Source organism: Phragmites australis, chromosome 13 (assembly GCF_958298935.1).
Source record: "Phragmites australis chromosome 13, lpPhrAust1.1, whole genome shotgun sequence".
Classification (NCBI taxonomy): Eukaryota; Viridiplantae; Streptophyta; class Magnoliopsida; order Poales; family Poaceae; genus Phragmites; species Phragmites australis.
In genome coordinates, this window is record NC_084933.1 from 21,993,085 (window position 1) to 22,010,834 (window position 17,750).

Consider the following 17,750-nt stretch of genomic DNA (forward strand, 5'->3'; position numbering starts at 1 on the left):
ATGCATGGGCCGGTGCGGCCGTGTCACCCGCGCACGAGGATCCTCTTACTTCACTTATTCGAAGTTACCATGATTTCACTCTAAATCAAAAAATATAATATAACTAATTGAAAAATATTATATAATTAATTGGAAAACGTGGAACTAATTGTGGAACTGAATAATACTAGGCGGATTGACGCGGTTATGCCACGCCCATTTTGTTTTTCACAGAATATGACAAAAGGACACTAAAAAAATTATGTTCACAAATTTTAGACATCTCAATATTTATTTATGAATTTATTAACATTTACATTCATTTAATTATGGAGAAAATAATATTATTTTTATACATGCACATAATTTTAATATATAAACGACAGTAATACGAACCTAACAAAATTTGTTTCATATTTTTTTGAGTTTTAGATATTTTTCTGTTCATTTTAGATTATTTCAACCGATTTATCAATATAACTATTATACCTTTCACTATTTTTCTGAAATTTTCCAAAAATTATATTATACATGTAAATATACATATACATATATACATACATACATATACATATATGTACACATATACATATCCGTATCGGTATCTGTATATATACATACATAAGGCCCACATGAACAGTAGTTTTAGACTATTTCAACCGATTTATCAATATAACTATTATACATTTCGCTATTTTTCTGAAATTTTCCAAAAATTTTATTATACATGTAAATATACGGATACACATATACATACATACATACATACATACATATATACGTATACGTATCCGTGTATATGCATACATTCATACCTTGGGCCCTGGAATCACTTCAATTTTTGAAGCTTTAATATATAGTTTGATTATTTAACTTACTGGAAACGTTGAACTTCAATAAAATTAAAATTCAATCTACAATGTCAATCATAAATTAGATATCTCTTAGTGCCTCAGTTCCTGCAGGCAGCTTTCGGGAGAGCGATATGAGTTCGAGACCTGACGCTCTCCGAAGTCGCTCGCACCGTTCCTGTACAACTGTGTGAGTGTGAGTCTTTTTGAAAAAAATAAAGATATCCCTTAGAGTGAAATTAAGTTATGAGTTATAAAGATAAGTTAGAGAATCTGGATCCGTACTGTTACCTGTGGTCAGTGGTGCTTGCTATGGAGCTGCAGTCTAGAAGCTAGATCTTCCCCTCCGACGACCCGACGCTGCTCCACGAGCAAGCTCGTTCTGTGTACTCCGGATTCCTTGCTGCCGATAGATCAAAGGGAGGAGAAAATTTCCCCTCTCGTACATTCATTGAACTATGAGTGCATGTTGCTTATCAGTGTAGCAACGCTTAAATTGCAGCTAACTGAATCAGCACACGATACACATATATCAGGCAATACCCTGACGAGGAAAAGGGCTAAAACAAGAAGCCCTGAAGCAGGAGTGAGAAACAAAAATCGCTGCACGCCGACAGACTGCAACAGAACACCGCACGGAACCATGCAAGGGGATTCCTCAGCAAATTTATGAGACCGACCAAACGGCAAAAGAAAAGCAACATATTGATCACCGTACATCAGTCAACCAGCATGAAACCATTCTTGACGTACTGCAAACAAGGGAACGGCAAGCCCAACGCGTGCTCGACCATGTCGGACTTCGACAGCAGCTTGCCAATAATGAAATCCCTAAAACTAAGCCCTAGGCACGCACCATTTGTAATCACCTTATCACGGCAGGCAACAAGAGTGACGTTGCAGAGGCAAGGGACGGTTGATGTGAAGGCTAGCCCAAAGTGCTGCTTGTATGCTCTGCAGACTTGGGAGACATGCTTGCCCATGGGAAGTATGCTCTGGAAATGGGCGCTGTTTTCTGCATCAGAAGCTGATAGCTCAGAATCAGAATGGAGGTTAACGACCACGGAGCCATGAACAGGATGGACTTTCTTCTCTAGGTTCTTCATGAATGCTCCATCGACATCCCAGAGCTTGCGAGGAAATATGTCATCTCCATCATAGGCATCAATGAAGACTATATCATATTGATTGCTGTCACTGACAATGAAATCCTCGGCATCTGCTACATGGAGGAAAAGGCTGTCATGTATACCTCCCCATAATAGCTCATCAGCGTCAGCAGGTTGCATGGACTGAGATGATAACCCTTGCACAGATGATGCAGGGAAACCCATGGATTCAATAGAGGTTGAAACAGCAACGGGATCAATTTCCACAATGTGGATGGCAGCACCTGAAAGACACGGCCGAGATTAGACATATCTATGGAGTGGACACTACAGCATTTATAGGTAGAACTCCACTATGGATCATATGTTAGGAGTCTCAATGATCCGACTTCAAGCAGGTTTGCACAGGGGATTCACTTTTATGAGTTATGTCTATTCAAGTGCAAATAAAAAATTCTGAAGCTAAAAGAATCATGTGCACAGATGCTAGTCAATCTTCTACAGTATTCAGCAATATGAATTGCTGAAGCTTGTGGCAGTCTTTACCTCTGAATTTGCTAGCCAAAAACAATGGTAAGCTGCCGCCACCATGGCCGATGCACGGAATTTTCACTGTGTTCTGTCCAGATGCTGCTCCGGGGAGATCATAAGAAGAACAAGGAAGTGCTGTCAATCCTGCTGATACCATACTCTTGACATCTGTAAATATCAACTGTCAGATGTGTATGATGGACTGATGGTGTCAAAGTAAAAGAATACAGCACAAACGCCAAGGTAATTGCATTACTTTTGCATCAAACAGCTAGGTGCATGTGCATTTATCAGCACAACATATCGGTATCATGATGATATTTAACACTACACTTACGGAATAATACAGGCATGTCACTGGTATCTTTTGACTAGTATATAAGCCTGTGTATACTTGTGTTGTACGTAATGTGTGTTCTTTCTAGGTTGTCGATTAATAACATAAAATGAATAAACGATGTTAATTAAAAGAAAAAAGATTTACATATTATCATCACGATGATAGACAAGACAACAAGATGGTACAAGTGAACTCACAAGGAACAGCTAAACAATGCGGTTGCTGCATCAAGTATAACGATGTGTAACCTGACGTCCTGTAACAGGCCATTACTTTTACAGTGCTTTGCCGCGTATGATCATTAAAGCGCATCACTGGTAACCTAGTATCTTAAACTGGTCACCTCCATTTGACTCAGGGTGTATTCTTGCATTTCTTTCTTGAAGCCATCTCTCCATTGCTGGTCACTGCTCACTGACCTAACACCGGATAAAAACTTGTATTTCAAACTTTCAATGTGATCTACAACAGATGTCGACCAAAAAGAAGAATCTTCAAGCACATCAATGTTTTGAACGTTATAAGTTGATGATCATGGTGAACACAGTGATTCCCGTGACAAAGTTCAAATTAGGCAAATAGACAATTACACTTTTCGGAAGCATTTTGCCCTATAACCTACTCCTAAACCACAGCGCCTTTTTGCTGGTATGTGAACACACATACAAAAAAAAAAATGCCTGGAACAAGCAAAAATCCAAACAGCCACTCTGCATAGAGAAAAGAGATGTCCAGGTTGCTAATTTTAGCACTTCTAGTTCCTCCCAAAATGGGCAAAACCTTACCTTTCGCTAGCTTCTAGAGCATAGGCCGTGACCACGGCGTGAACGAGACAAGAGAATCAGGTGTCTACAATAACGGATCGGTTGGCTAGACGTCTATAGGAGTGGAATGGATCGAACAGCGGGTGTGGTGGTGCGTGCCACAAAACCACAGAAGTTAGAAAATACCAACGTGGCCCACATATCATCCTCACAGCTGATTTTATGATAATATTCATCTAATTTTACCAACTAAAAGTGCACACTCGAAATTTAGATTTTACTGAAATAAATTAGATTGGAATATGACAACATTACTCACTACAGCCATAATGAGAAGGATCAAGCAGGAAAAAAATGGCCCACGCAGGTCTGAACCTGCGACGTTCGCGTTACGCCCTAACCAACTGAACTAATAGGCGAAGTTTCAACATAAGTCCATAAATGTAATATATTTATTAGAACAGCAATCATGGGTTGGACCATGCCCCCTCCATACCTTCCCGGCGCACAGGTTACGCACTCGCGCGTTCGAAACTGGGCAAGCTTCCACGACGATAACTCAAGTGCACGTAGTCAAGCGCTCGCTGGGCTCACATACCCGATCGGCACGACACGTCGCAATGGGCCAGCAATCCTGATCGAAGCACGCCGGGTGGCAGAGCGTAGCAATTGCCCGCCACCATCCGCGGCCGGTTTCCTCCGGTGCCCTTTCCGACCGAACCGCGCCGCGCAGGTATGCCGCAGAGCCCGTTGCCAGCCGCGCCCACGCAAGTACGAGCCCTTCCGAGACTGAGGGGGGCGGCAGAACGACGACCATCACAACTGGGGAACTGAAAGGTCCATTTCCACGCACGGAGGAAGGAAGGAACGCGGAACAGCTGAAGAAACAGAGAAGTCTCCTCACGAACTCTTGCGTCATTATTGATCGAGCACATGGTGAGTTCACACCTCGAGTTAATTCACAGTCCAAGAGACGCCACGGAGTCTACCTACACACTGCGAGCAGCTTACTTGACCACGAGCCGCTTGCTTAAGTAGAAGCAGTGGAGCACATGCTACGGACACACTGCCTCGCGCCATGCTACGGAGGCAGCCTAGGACATCTTGGCGTGCTGCTGGCGCTGCCCTTCCACGTACTCGAAGAGGCTGCCGTCGTACACCCGCCGCATGGCCTCCCTCGACAGGTACCCTTCCTCGTCCCTCGCCAGCACGTACAGGATCGACCACTCCAGCTTCGCTGCAAACCTGCGACGCAAACACAATCAGTCGTCCTGATTTGTTGCCATGAGTAGGGAGTTTGAAGTGCAGAGCTGATGATCCGTGCTTACCAGCCATAGAAATCGAGCACTTCACGGAACCCCTCAGTCATCGACCACAGCTCGCGGTATGTGAGCCTGTCGGGTGACGTGCGCGCGTACTTGCTGAAGATGTTCTCGAAATTAACCGGCATGAACCTGGATACAACGAGTTTTTTTTGCATTTGGGAACAGTCAGTACAAGCTACGTACAGGGTGATTACTGCGGTTAAGAGACGATGAGGGTTAGCAGGTGATGTCTCACCGGCCCTCGTTGTCGTAGGACCCAGAGTCACTCCCGTGCTTGCCCTTGTGGATGTTGTGGATGTAAATTGGGAACAAAGGAGACGGCAGCCATCCCTGCGGTCACAAATCGCGGTTATAATGCAGATGGAAGTTTCACCAACGGAACATTTTACGACCATAATATCGATCGCTGAAGCAGAGATATCATGGGAGAGTTCAGTTCGTTCACTCACAGGCAGGGTGGGGTAGCTCATGGTCACGTTCACGACGAGCGCGATCAAGAAAGACATGATCATGTTGAATCCAAGCGCACGGCATCCTACATCGTTATCGATCTATCTGGTTTCAGTGCAGTACAGGGATACACATACACCGATAATTTTGCACAAGTCGTACCTCGTACCAGCTGAACCTAGAGGACGAGATCGACATACCGTTGTAAGTCTCCCAAGGGTAGATGATGCCGTTGTCGTCGCGGTCGAAGAAGGCGACGTGCTGCTGCATCACGCTCAGGTGGTGGTGCCTGTGGTCATCCGTGGTGCCGTCGGGGTGGTAGATGTCCGGAACCGCCAGAGCTCTCGCCAGATCTGCTCAGTCGAGCATCGAGGCATCGCAGTTACTATGGCAAACAGCGCTGTCGACATTGTGAAGCGTTAAGCAGCTGAAACCTGAAAGAAGGTTTGCTCACATGGTTTGGGGACGTGCTCCTCGAGGTCGCCGCGGACGGGGCGCATGACGGTCACCGGCGACTGCAGCGCGACGATGGTCTGGGAGTCCTTTGCCTCCTCGGACGACGCCGACAAGCCGCGCAAGGCTCCGACCTTGCCGCCGGCGTCGCCCTTCGCCATGTTCCCCCCGACCTTGCTGCCGGCGTCGTCCTTCCCCTCCGTCCTCGCCACGCCGCGAGCATCGTCGCCCTTCCCCTCCGCCCTCGCCGCGCCGCGGTCGGCGTTGCGTGTCTTGGTCGTTGCCCCCTGCATCTTCGCTTCGCTACCGTGCGCGCTAGCTAGAGTTAGCAGAAGAACTACTGCGATTTCCTGAACGCGTGTGATGGAGAGGAAATCTAGTCGGTGGAGTAGCACATCTGGTGCAGGGAGTGCCATCGCAGGAGCCGGGACGCATTATATCAAGCGGCTCGGCGGTCGCGGGACGTGGCGCGGCAGAGGACGCCGCGGCACGCGACGTGGGCGCGTGCATGGCGCGCGGCCGTAACGTGGCGCGGGACGCAGCGCTGTGTCCGGAGGCTTCTTTTGGCGTCGTGAGGTCCGACGCCCGAGGCTCCGGATACGTAGTCAGTTCGTATCGTCATCGAGCTAAGATACCGGCGTCGTCTTCCGGTCGCACTGCAATGTTTTGTGGTAAACGTTTAAACACTGTGTAGACGACTTTACATTTGTTACACGGATGATCTGTTCGAGGCAGCAATAATCTGTGCGGGCTGATCAGGTGTGGACGAGGATCCTGATTTCGCGCGCCGGCGCTGACGTGTGGGATTACATTTATGTGTTAGTGATAAAGTCACCGTGATATCGATGTTAAGAGATTCGGATCTGGTGTATACAGTATATAGATCATCGGCGGCTAGTGCCATGTAGCTTGGCATGTCCGAATTATATCGTCTATTTATATCTCTTATCTATTATTTATATATTCATTATTTTTTATATATTTATTTTTTCATCTATTTTTTAATATAAATCAATAGTTTTAATAAGACATGTATCCAGTGGCCTAGCGGAATTTTCACTTCTGCTGGTGCGGATCCGTGCATAAGGAAACCTGTTTTATTTATTTATTTATTACCGGAAGGCCCAGTACGTTTTCAGCAGTGTGATCGCTATCATTACTATTATTGCCTTTGTATTGTCCCTAATTATCTTTTTGGCAACTGCAGATGCTAAGCAATAGGCAATCCTTGACATGATGAAGGTTGAAGGTCTGACTCGTGATCAGGTGAAAAGTCACTTGCGGGCATGCTATTTCCAATTCATATTGAACTGCTATATTATTGGAGCCAGAAATATTTCAGTGTTAAGGTTTGCTAACTGAAGGTAATGCTCGAAACGGAAGTATAAATTGTCTCAAGTTAAGCGTCGCTCGTCTGAAGGTCAGCTGTTGATGATGGTTCAAACTTGTATTTTTCACTTTTTGAATATTTTTACTGTTTCCGCTCATTATTGACATCATCCGATTAGTACTGCCACATTCAAATCATTTATTCATCAAATATTTGATTTTATTAACCCGGCACGTCGGTAGAGATGACCACGTCTAATGAAGGGGTACCTTCAGATGTACATACGTGAATCTTAAATATTTTCTAAGTGGAAACCCATTAAGATCATAGCAAGGATATATATCCACCGAGAAATAGTCAGATGACATCGACGGTTAGAAACAGATTAGATCCTAAATTAGGAAAGCAAAATATTAAAAGAAATTTAAATTATTATTATTTTTGCTTGATTCCAATAATATGTGGCCGCTCTTTTTTCTAGAGAAAAAATTGCCATCCTAAACCGAATCTAAATCCAAATTTATCAAACTTATCTCTAAAAACCAAATGAAACTTATCTGCTCATTAAATGCAAGCACGATACAGCTAGGAGAAAAAACAAATGTTTCATTTATAGATTTATTTTCGAGCTGCCTAGCTGAAGACATCTTATTCTCGAATGCATTCTTTGTTCCTTGCCATGCATAGATTCACAGCAAAATGCTCGAGAAACATGAGCTTGAGAAGCGGCAAAAGCTCAGCATGGACCGCACGGTGCATCTTTTCAGCTCCAGAGGAGTGCGGCAACGGTAGCAGCAATGCAGCGGCGGATGTCGACGGTCATGTGTCGTCGACGATTGAACCGCAGAAGATGCAATTGCCAGATGATGCCGGAGCATGACGATCTGTTGATTGAGTCTTCGGCATCTGTTTCTACTATGGAGTTTTCTTTGCTGCGTGTAAGTAATAACAGTAGAACTTGTTCATAAGAGCAAAATAAGAGAGTATTTTGGTTCGGATTCGCTCATGACCCACTATCCCTACCTAGATCTGGCTAGGTCATCGTCGCTAAAATTGGCTAGCGATGGTAGTGGCCGCCATCCCGTTCTCCCTCATTACCCCCTCTCTCTTCCCCCTCCCCACCTCCTTCCCCCTCCCTCCTTATTATGCATTGCGCTCGCCTAGCCGGATCCACCCTTGTGGATGCTTGCTTTGGTCGGATTCGTGTTGTAGTTCATCGGATCTACCTCTTCCTAATCGGATTTGCATGGATACTCGCGTCTTGCCCGCCTGTTTTTGGTCCCTTCAGCTCCGGCGATGTGCTGTGCGCAGGTGGGTTTTGCGAGGCTCGTCAGTTGCTGCAGGTGTGGGCGGCTGGTCGATGGGTCGCCGTCCTGCTTGGTTCTACTTGCTGTCAGGTCATTGTTGTCGGTGATCCCGGTCATGCCTTCAGCTGGCCTTGGCGCACCATGCACCCAGTCGGGCCATCAGTGGCCCCATTGCTCCTTGGTGCTACCCTAGAGGCCATGTTCTGTGTTACCGCAAGTCAGGGTTTCGCCCCCTGTTATTTCTTGCTGGCGGATGCATTGTGCTCTTGTGCTACTCATTGTTCTTTTACAGGTACTTGGTCTGGTCAACTCGTCGAACCTCTGGCTTCAAGGGGTTGTGCCGTGGTAGGGGAACTAAGGGCGAATGCCCTGACAGACACCATGCCATTGTCAACGACGGTGACGCTCATGAGCATCATAACCTTACTGGAGGTGCCGTGATGAAGCTCCTCCTGGGATCTCTCCGGATGAAAATCTTGTTCGGCTTCCCAGACAAGCGACGACGGTTCCTTTGCCGCCACCTTCCTGAAGATGTCATTTCGAAGAACCCCTTTGCTACTTGGTGTTACTACTGGCGGCACTTCTTGCAGGACACACCATCCTCCCATACTCTGACCCTTTCGTTCTTCTATTCGGTGAGACTTCTCATCACCTTTCGGTGCTTCGCGGCACTAGCTATGTTCTGATGACCCATGACCCACCTTTGAGCTTGTGGTTTGGCATGGCCGTCGATCGAGTCGGGTAGTTAGGTGTGGGGATGTGGCTCCGCCTATTGAGTTATCAGGCTGTCCTGGTTGAGGTGCTAGCAGGGCATAGTTGCTTGCTGTGTAGCGTTGCTTGGTGCGGCTGCTGTTTGTTGTGTGCTTATCGGAATGTATGCTGCTTTTTCGTACCTTCGTCGTCTGACTATTATGGAGATTTGTGATCTCTTTCTTTCTTCTTATTTTACGCGTGAGCTAGGCTCTAAATATGTGAAGACTCTCTTACATGTTTGAGAAAAAAAAATAATAAATGAAGACATTGAAGATATGAAATGGCATAGCTATAAATATGTGCTATACGGAATCACATTCTGTAGCACTGACTTTCACTTCACATGTACGACCGGTGTCACGAACGGCATTGTTCATGTTACTGTACTTTCGTACTGAATACCCAACTGATATAAATGCAGGCAATGGTCCCTGCCCTTTTTTTTATGATAATGGGAGGATGCCGCACAAATCGGCAAAAGCTACCTGCAGAGGTCACTGAAAGTTGAAAGAAAACCTAGCTAGATTAGTTTCACTGCTATGTTACGCATGACACTTGTCTGTTTCAAGCTGACGATGGCGCGGCAACTGCATCTAGAGTAGACTCCAAATATGTCGTTTTGCACAGCATTGGGGATAAATACATACTCAGTCCTCCTAAACTTCAGATATCTTAAAAAAGCATCAATTCAATCGGGCGACATTGCTGGAGAGGTCCCTTTCGGTTCGGTGAGGGGATTTTTGAGGCTGGGATGTGTTTCTTGGGTTTGGGCTCAGAGGGATGCCTAGGGTGGCGGTTGAAAAGATGGTGGACAGTAAAATGGTGGTGTGGTGAGGTAACGATAGCGCCGTCTGTGCTGCAAGTGAGCGTTGCCGATAGCGGGGAGCTCTAAATAGATTGGTTAGCGAGGGAGGGCCGGTGACGACAGATAGCATTGGAAAAGATGTGGTGTTGGTGTGGAAAAGATGTAATTTTTTTAAAAAAATAAGAAAAATCTGGAAAAATAAGAAAAACTAAAAAATTCAGAAAAATAAAAATAGGAAAAATCTAGAGAAAAATTCATAAAATAGAAAAAATCAGGAAAATTAGGAAAAAATCAAAAAAATTAAAAAATAAAAATAAAAAAAAAACTAAAATAATTAGAAAAAAATTAGAACGCTTAAATATGTCACTAGACCACATGCAACACATCCTATTCTATAACATATTTTACTTTTAGGAAGGAATTAAAATAGTAAGGACCAACGAGTGAGTCTATTGCTAACATGCATTATAGTGTAATATATCACTAGACCACATACAACGAATGAGTCTATTTTACTCTAAAATAAAAAGAGAATGAGAAAGTAATCTGTTAACTATGGCCACTGGTTACGCATAAAGGAAAGATGAGTGAAGAAAATAGAGCTTTTTTATGGTGGTCTATACTACGTAGAGGTAAGAGGTAGTATAAACTTAATCTGTCGATCTATATAATTAGATATTTTAGTAATTATGATAATTTTGGTAAAATTACCCATCATACTATTCAGGGCTATATCAGTAATTTATCTTTCTGTCGAAAATAGCCTGACACAATCATGCACTGACTCTCTTGCTCCCGCTCCTGCTGCCCTCTCACCACTGGCCGCGTCGCTCCTGCTCCCTATTCTAGCAATAGACTATTTGTTAGCATGTAGGACGTGTTGCATGTGGCCAAGTTACATGTTACGTTATAGTGTCTACTAGCAATAGACTCACTCGTTGATTCTTACTATTCTAATTCATTTCTAAAAGTATAATGTGTTATAAAATAGGACGTATTGCATATGGTCTTGTGAAATAATCATGCGTCCTAATTTTTTCTAATTTTATAATTTTTCTAATTATTTTTTAATTTTTATATTGTTTTTTATTTTGAAAAATATGTTTTTTTCTTGATTTTTTATTTTTCTGAATTTTTTCTTGATTTTCCCTATTTTTCTTGATTTTTTTTATTTCTTTTGATTTTTCTGTTTTTTCTAATTTTTTCTGTACCGTTTTTACCACGTAGGTACATGCAGCATGCCACGTCAGCCGTCTTTGCCACGCACCATGGTGCATGCAACATCAACATCAAAATCCCGCCTGAGCCAATATTGATCTGTTTGACATGGTTTGATAATATTAGTAGTCTAGAAGTGTATTTTTAAAATTTGTAGATCTAAATGACACATTATCATCAGTTCGAGGACCACCAGTGTATTTTTTAAAAAAAGTGTTGAAATGGAAGATTGAATGTTGAGCAGAACAGAGTGCTGCTCTAATATAATACGACTTAATATTCACCGTAATGTTAAAAACGAAGATTAAATGTTCCTGGACAAAGGGTAACAAGCAGCTATAATATTTTTCACAATTTCATAACAGGAGATGGCTAATGCCTCCTTTTTCCTTCCTGAAAATCTATTGGCAAGGGAGGTTCTTTCAGGGCACTATCTACCCAACTACGAATTATTGTTAATCGAATCCAAACGAACAAAAGAAATGCAAATTTCAAGGTGCAGTGAGGCCAATTTCACGGCCTTTGGCCGGCTGCTCGTCGCCGCCGCGGTACCTCTTCCACGGCTTGTAGTCCTTCCTCTCGAGCATCCTCTCCACCTCCTCGAACTGCAGGCCCTTGGTCTCCGGCACGGTGAAGAACACGATGGCGAGCGCCAGGAAGGAGACGCCGCAGAAGAGGAAGAAGGTGGCCGACGTGCCGAGCGCCTTGGTCAGGGACAGGAACGTCTGCGTCACGATGAGGTTGGAGACCCAGTTGGCCACGGCCGCGATGCCGCCGCAGATGCCCCTGAACCGCAGCGGGTAGATCTCCGAGTTGACGATCCACGGCACCGTGCCCATGCCGGGCGAGTAGGAGACGATGTACGCGCCCAGGCCGATGAGCGCCAGCCACCCGAAGTTGTTGGGGCACCCCTCCGTGTAGAACTCCCGCTGGTCCGCGCGGCACGTCCGCCGCGACGCGTCGTTCAGCGCCAAGCACGCCCCCGGAAGAAGCTGCATGGGTTGAGATCATTAGCGATTCCGACAAGATGAACGTGTAGTGATGTCGTAGACAAGAACAATGACTGATGCGTGACTTGCCTTGTCTCCTTGGTGAGCGCAGAAGCCGCACGTGGACGCGGCCTTGAGGCAGTTCATGCAGCTCCAGCGGACGTGCGGGTTGAACTCGGGGCACGTCTGGGTTTGGTTCGCGAACAGCTGCGTCTCCAGGTCGCTGACGGGTGGGGCGTGGTGCGCGGCGCCGAGGAACGTGCCGCCGAGCACGGCGAGCCACACGACGATGCCGACAAGGCTGATGAGCATCAGGCGCCTCCGGCCGGCCCGGTCCACGAAGAACATGCTCACGATCGAGCCGATGGCGTTCAGGCCCGAGGTGATGAGGGAGAGCGCCATGGCCGTGTTGTTGGACGCGAAGCCGGCCAGCTGCACGATCGTCGGGCTGTAGTACATGACGGTGTTGATGCCGACGAACTGCTGCGCGACCTGCGCGATGACGCCGGCCATGAGCCCCCGGCGGACGACCTTGCTGCCCAGCGCCTTCCTCAACTTGCCAATGAGGCCCTGCTCGCCGATGGAGCCCTCCAGGAGCACCTCATCTTCGACGGACTGGTGCATGGCTTCAATCTCTTGCTCGACCTCGTTTGCCGGGTAAATCTTCCGCAAGATTGCTGCGGCTTCCTCTTTCCTACCCTGTTCGTTTCACCAAGAAAGGGCAACTTGTTAGTAATTTACCACAATATGTACTATCTATTGACTGAACTATGGTAGTATTTGAAACCTCAAATGATTCTTGCCCATGTAATACGTTTTGTACAGAAATACCAACCTTTCTGTATAGCCACCTTGGTGATTCTGGCAGCAGCAGCATCAGAATGAACTGGACCAGGGCAGGAACCCCTGCAATACCAAGCATCCACCTCCAGGTTCCTGGTACCTGACAAAGGTCATTGAAAATTTGAGATAACATTGTTATTGAGGGCAGAGATCATATTATTGCTGCTGTTTGAAAAGATAATACTATATTCTTTTTGAAACGAACCGGCAGGAGAGCTGCCTATTATATTAATAAGAAGAAGCCCAACGGGCAAAAGTTAAAACTTTCCCGGTACAAGGGAGATTTGGGGTATCCCGGAAGCACCCAAACCAAAAATAAAGACTTTTCTCGCGCTAAAAGGCGCAAAGGTGGCGCGCCTGCAAAAATCCAAAGAGTGTCCTCGTCCTTGATAAGGTGAATGGTCTGAGCCGAAGCCAGCTTTTTATGGTCAAAAGTGTGCCGATTACGTTCTTTCCAAATCGATTACCCTACGATAATATATTCTTCAAATGTTTATAATATGGCAAGACTTCAGTGTCTAAGTGAGTACCTTAGTGAAGGCTAGATTAATGAGGTACGCCATGAACTGTCCTCCAGTGATGAGAAGGCCATTTGTACTCACTAGAGCACCTCTGATTCTAGCAGGGGAGGCTTCGGAGATGTACAGAGGAGCTGTCATGGAAGCCATTCCTACACCAAGACCAACAAAGACCCTCCCAATAATGATAACTGCAGGTGTTGGGGAAAAGGCCATGATCACAGCACCTCCAAAGAACAGGGCATCGGCAATTATGATGGAGGGCCTCCTTCCAAACTTGTCATTCATCCAGCCACCAAATGCAGCTCCAACTATAGCTCCAGCAACAGCCATACTGACTATTGTCTCCTGTATTTCGAGTCAACCATGGCATCACATGTTAGCCACATAGAATCTTATTTTCTGAAGAAAAGGATGTCACATGAACTGAAGTTGAATTTGAATCACAGTGCGAATCAGGGATAAGCCATATATACCCTTAATACAGTGCTCTTTTCCACCGCAGAGAAATCATCTCGAATGTACAGAAGGGCTCCAGATATGACACCTAGAAAATAATTGTTAACAAGGAGGCAAATCAATTCAGTCGTTGAACTTCTCGAAGTGTATGTAATAGGATGAACATGACAAATGGGACGTTAAAATGCCCAAATTTTTAACAGATATATGCACAGCAAGCACCACAGGATGGAAATCATCATGATACTTGTAAAATAAAAGGAGATTTTCTGGAATCCTGCTTTCCTCAGACATTCAAGGTGATTGATAAACATTGTCACTTCTTCTTTTTAGAAGAGAAAAACTCGAGAATGTCAAAAAGAAAGACGTATTGAAACATCTATCAGCTATACTCACAGCCTCTATTTATCCTAAAAAAAAGTTCGACAAGATATATTGTTTTGTAGCTTATCATGGACAAATACCTGTATCATATCCGAAAAGAAGACCACCGATGCCAGCAGACAGAACAAGCTGAAGAATGTAAGGCTGTGTCCAGGTAAGCCGCAGGCACTCCTTGAATTCTGCCTTATCTGCTACAGTCGCACCCCCTTCCATTGTATTCAAGTGCCTTTATACACCTGGCGTAGGTTCAGATGTACTGGGTCACGCACTTCACTGCATTAGTCATACAGGAATTCACTGGGGTTAACATGAATAACAGACATGCTCTTGTAAATTCTGTTGGTAGAACGAGACTTTAATATTACAAAGTTCACTGAGGATCACATGACGATTTTTAGACATTCTTAGCATCAACAATTTAAGATCATTTTTTTAACAAAAAACAATTTAACATCAGTCAGAACAAGCCGAAAGAGAATTTGGAAACAATAGTCAAATATGAAGCGAGGCAAGACAAATATCAAAATTTTACCAACCCTGCGGTGCATCAATGGTGAACGCCTTTAGAACTTTCGCTCTTGTATCCAAAAGAATAGATAAAACGGGGGAAAACTTATCCGATGCCTTAGAACAGCACCGAACAAACAAGCTGCTCTCGATAAACGATAATCCCATCTTTATAGGACGGCGCAACCAGCATTGCAAAGAATTATCTGGAACCTCGGACCACCCCAAACCCAAGGTTAAAGTCCTATAAAGATGGGATTAACCGCCCACCAGTCCTCGCCAAAAGATGAGCAAAATCCGAAACGATATGGTCCGCAGACGAAACAATCAGACCGAATCCTCTAAAATGGTACAGCATGTAGAAGAAACCAACCGATAAAATCATTGCTCAAAACATCTTCCACAATCTTTGCCAGGAACAAACAAGAAAAGAACCCACGAAAATTCCCAACCTTTCCAAACGAACAAGAAGAAGGACGTGAAGGAGAAGGAGAATAACCAAATGCCAGGACGCCGGAAACCTCACCGAGAAACAAAGCGAAGCGGAGCGAGCAAAACCTCGCCGAGAGCCGCCGGGCCAGAACAGTCCCGGTTCCACCCAGGGTTTCCCACCTCCACGGACGGACGAGCAAGTGGCAGCGGCGCGCGGTTTATTACGGACGAGGTTTCCGACGCGGTTGCGGTTGCCAATCACGGCGACGAGATCCCGGCCGTCCGAGCGCGCGATCTCGAGCGGGTGAGCAGCTGCGCGGTCTCGCCTGCCTGCCTGGCTTGCTGATCTGTTCCTGCCTCGCGGCTAGAAAGAAACGAGGGCGCGCGGTGCGCGGGTGCCAACCCCGGATGAACAAACTGCGCGATCCCCTTGACTCGCTGGATCCCTCTGCCCGTGCCTTGACCGCGCGCTCTATAGACCGGGGCGCGGCGTGGCTCGGAGTAGTACGCCGAGTAGCGCACTCACGCGGCGTTGGGTGCAACCGTGCAAGGATCGCGGTTTGTTGCACGCAACTTTCCGGATGGAAATCGGCGCGCCGGAATTAGGATCCGGGTGCCCGCCCGCCTGCTAAAGATAGCGTGGATTGTTGCGTGCAGCCACCTGGGACATCAGAAAACCGCAACCGTTCAAGTGTTCGTTTGCAGGGAACAGACCATCTTAAACTATATCCTCTTTATTTCATTTTTTCTGATTCTCCTCTCTATTTTTATTTTCTCTATTTTCTCTTATCTCTATTTTTTTTAAAAAAATTCAAGGGCCAAGCCCCAGTCACCCAATGCATTAAGGAGACAAAACTGTTTACATCATTTGTGTCCAACAATCACAATTTAAAACTAGCACCAGCTCAATAGAAAACCAAACTATTCTATTTGTTCACAGTCGCCCTCTTGCTAAGAGCCAGGAGCATGAACCAACATCTGGTACTAACTGCTCGACCTTGCTTTTACCGATGCATTTCTTCAGACTTGGGGGCACCCGGCTCAGCAAATGATGCTGGCAAGCAACAAGAGCAGAAACAGCTACTCCCAAATCTTTGCCCATCACCAAAGCACCCTTTCCGGTCTCGAAAGCACCGCCTCCATCTTGCAAAGCACGCGCTCGAAATGTGAAAGGCATCTCGTAGGACACAGGATTTTCTAACCTTTGAGCATCAAGACAATTCTCCTCCACAGATCTTTCATATTGCACCAAACTCCATTCTGAAAACATAAATTATTTCTTAGCTTCCTGATAGCCCATAATACCGTAACATTAGTCATATTGACAACAGAGAACTTCTTATTATCTAACCACAGAATAGCAACAGACTCATAACTAGATCCTAACTGTAAATCCACTATCTCAGAGATAGAAAGCCACATGGAAGAAGCCACAACACACTCAAAAAACAGATGATTTACTGATTCTTTTTCATTGCAAAAGAGACATGAAGCATCTTCGAGCTTCATCCTCTTTTCTACATTGTCTCGAGTCAAGGTTTTATTTTTGGACAGCAGCCATAAGAAGAAATGGACTCTGGGGAGCACAAAAAATTTCCAAACCGCCGGCGTGTACACCGGCATGATTCCTCTAAAGTTAAGAACTTTATATAACGACTGCGAAGAATACACACCTGACGAGTTAAACTGCCAAACTAGGACATCTTCTTGATCAGACAGACTAATTGTGGAAGCAATTTGACACAACTCCTCCCATTTTCTCATGAGACTCTCATTGACACACCTTCTAAAAGTGCATTTAAGATCTATTCCATCCCAAAGCTCCGCTACAGTACTGGATTTCTCGTTGGCAATGATATATAAATCCCAAAACTGAATTGCAAGACTGGAAGATCCCAACCAATTATCCTCCCAGAATTTCACATTTCTACCATTATCAATAACCCAACGATAACCCATTTTTGCTACTTTTGCAGCCCATAGCACACTTTTCCAAAAATGAGACACACCAACATCATTACAGGAGAAGATATTAGGATTAGTAGTGTTATATTTGAACTCTATGACCTGCTTCCACATTTTGCCATTGTCACTAATAAACCTTCTTATCCAAGACCCTAACAAGCATATATTTAAATCTCTTAGATCAGGAACTCCTAGCCCCCCCCCCCATACTCCTTCCTCATACAAACACTCGGCCAATTGGCCAAATGGAAGTTACTTCTATTATCACCAGTGTTCTATAAACAGTGGGCCATATGAGTATTAATCATGTTGATAGCCCATTTAGGGAACTTATAAAAGACAAAAGGTAAATAGGAATGGTAGCTAAGCAAGATTTGATAAGCACTAATCTACCACTATAAGACAGCAATTTTCCCCTCCAACCAGCTATTCTTTTAA

At 45.1% G+C, this 17,750-nt stretch overlaps 2 protein-coding genes and 1 pseudogene across 2 annotated transcripts; all 3 read right to left on the bottom strand.

Moving 5' to 3' along the window:
* Positions 1-1,549: 1,549 nt before the first annotated feature.
* On the bottom strand, positions 1,550-4,257 carry LOC133889532 (uncharacterized; annotated as a pseudogene).
* A 411-nt stretch (positions 4,258-4,668) lies between these two features.
* On the bottom strand, positions 4,669-6,203 carry LOC133889111 (peroxygenase-like). Its single transcript, XM_062329571.1, has 6 exons — positions 5,804-6,203; positions 5,550-5,702; positions 5,349-5,434; positions 5,135-5,229; positions 4,903-5,028; positions 4,669-4,819 (listed from the first exon to the last, which is right to left on the bottom strand). Exons 1-6 carry the CDS (start codon positions 6,093-6,095, stop codon positions 4,669-4,671), a joined length of 903 nt encoding a protein of 300 aa, XP_062185555.1. The 5' UTR covers positions 6,096-6,203.
* A 5,269-nt stretch (positions 6,204-11,472) lies between these two features.
* Positions 11,473-15,772, bottom strand: LOC133888841 (probable inositol transporter 2). Its single transcript, XM_062329214.1, has 7 exons — positions 15,442-15,772; positions 14,489-14,681; positions 14,042-14,112; positions 13,578-13,913; positions 13,040-13,147; positions 12,295-12,903; positions 11,473-12,207 (listed from the first exon to the last, which is right to left on the bottom strand). Exons 2-7 carry the CDS (start codon positions 14,619-14,621, stop codon positions 11,707-11,709), a joined length of 1,758 nt encoding a protein of 585 aa, XP_062185198.1. The 5' UTR covers positions 14,622-14,681; positions 15,442-15,772; the 3' UTR covers positions 11,473-11,706.
* Positions 15,773-17,750: the final 1,978 nt, after the last annotated feature.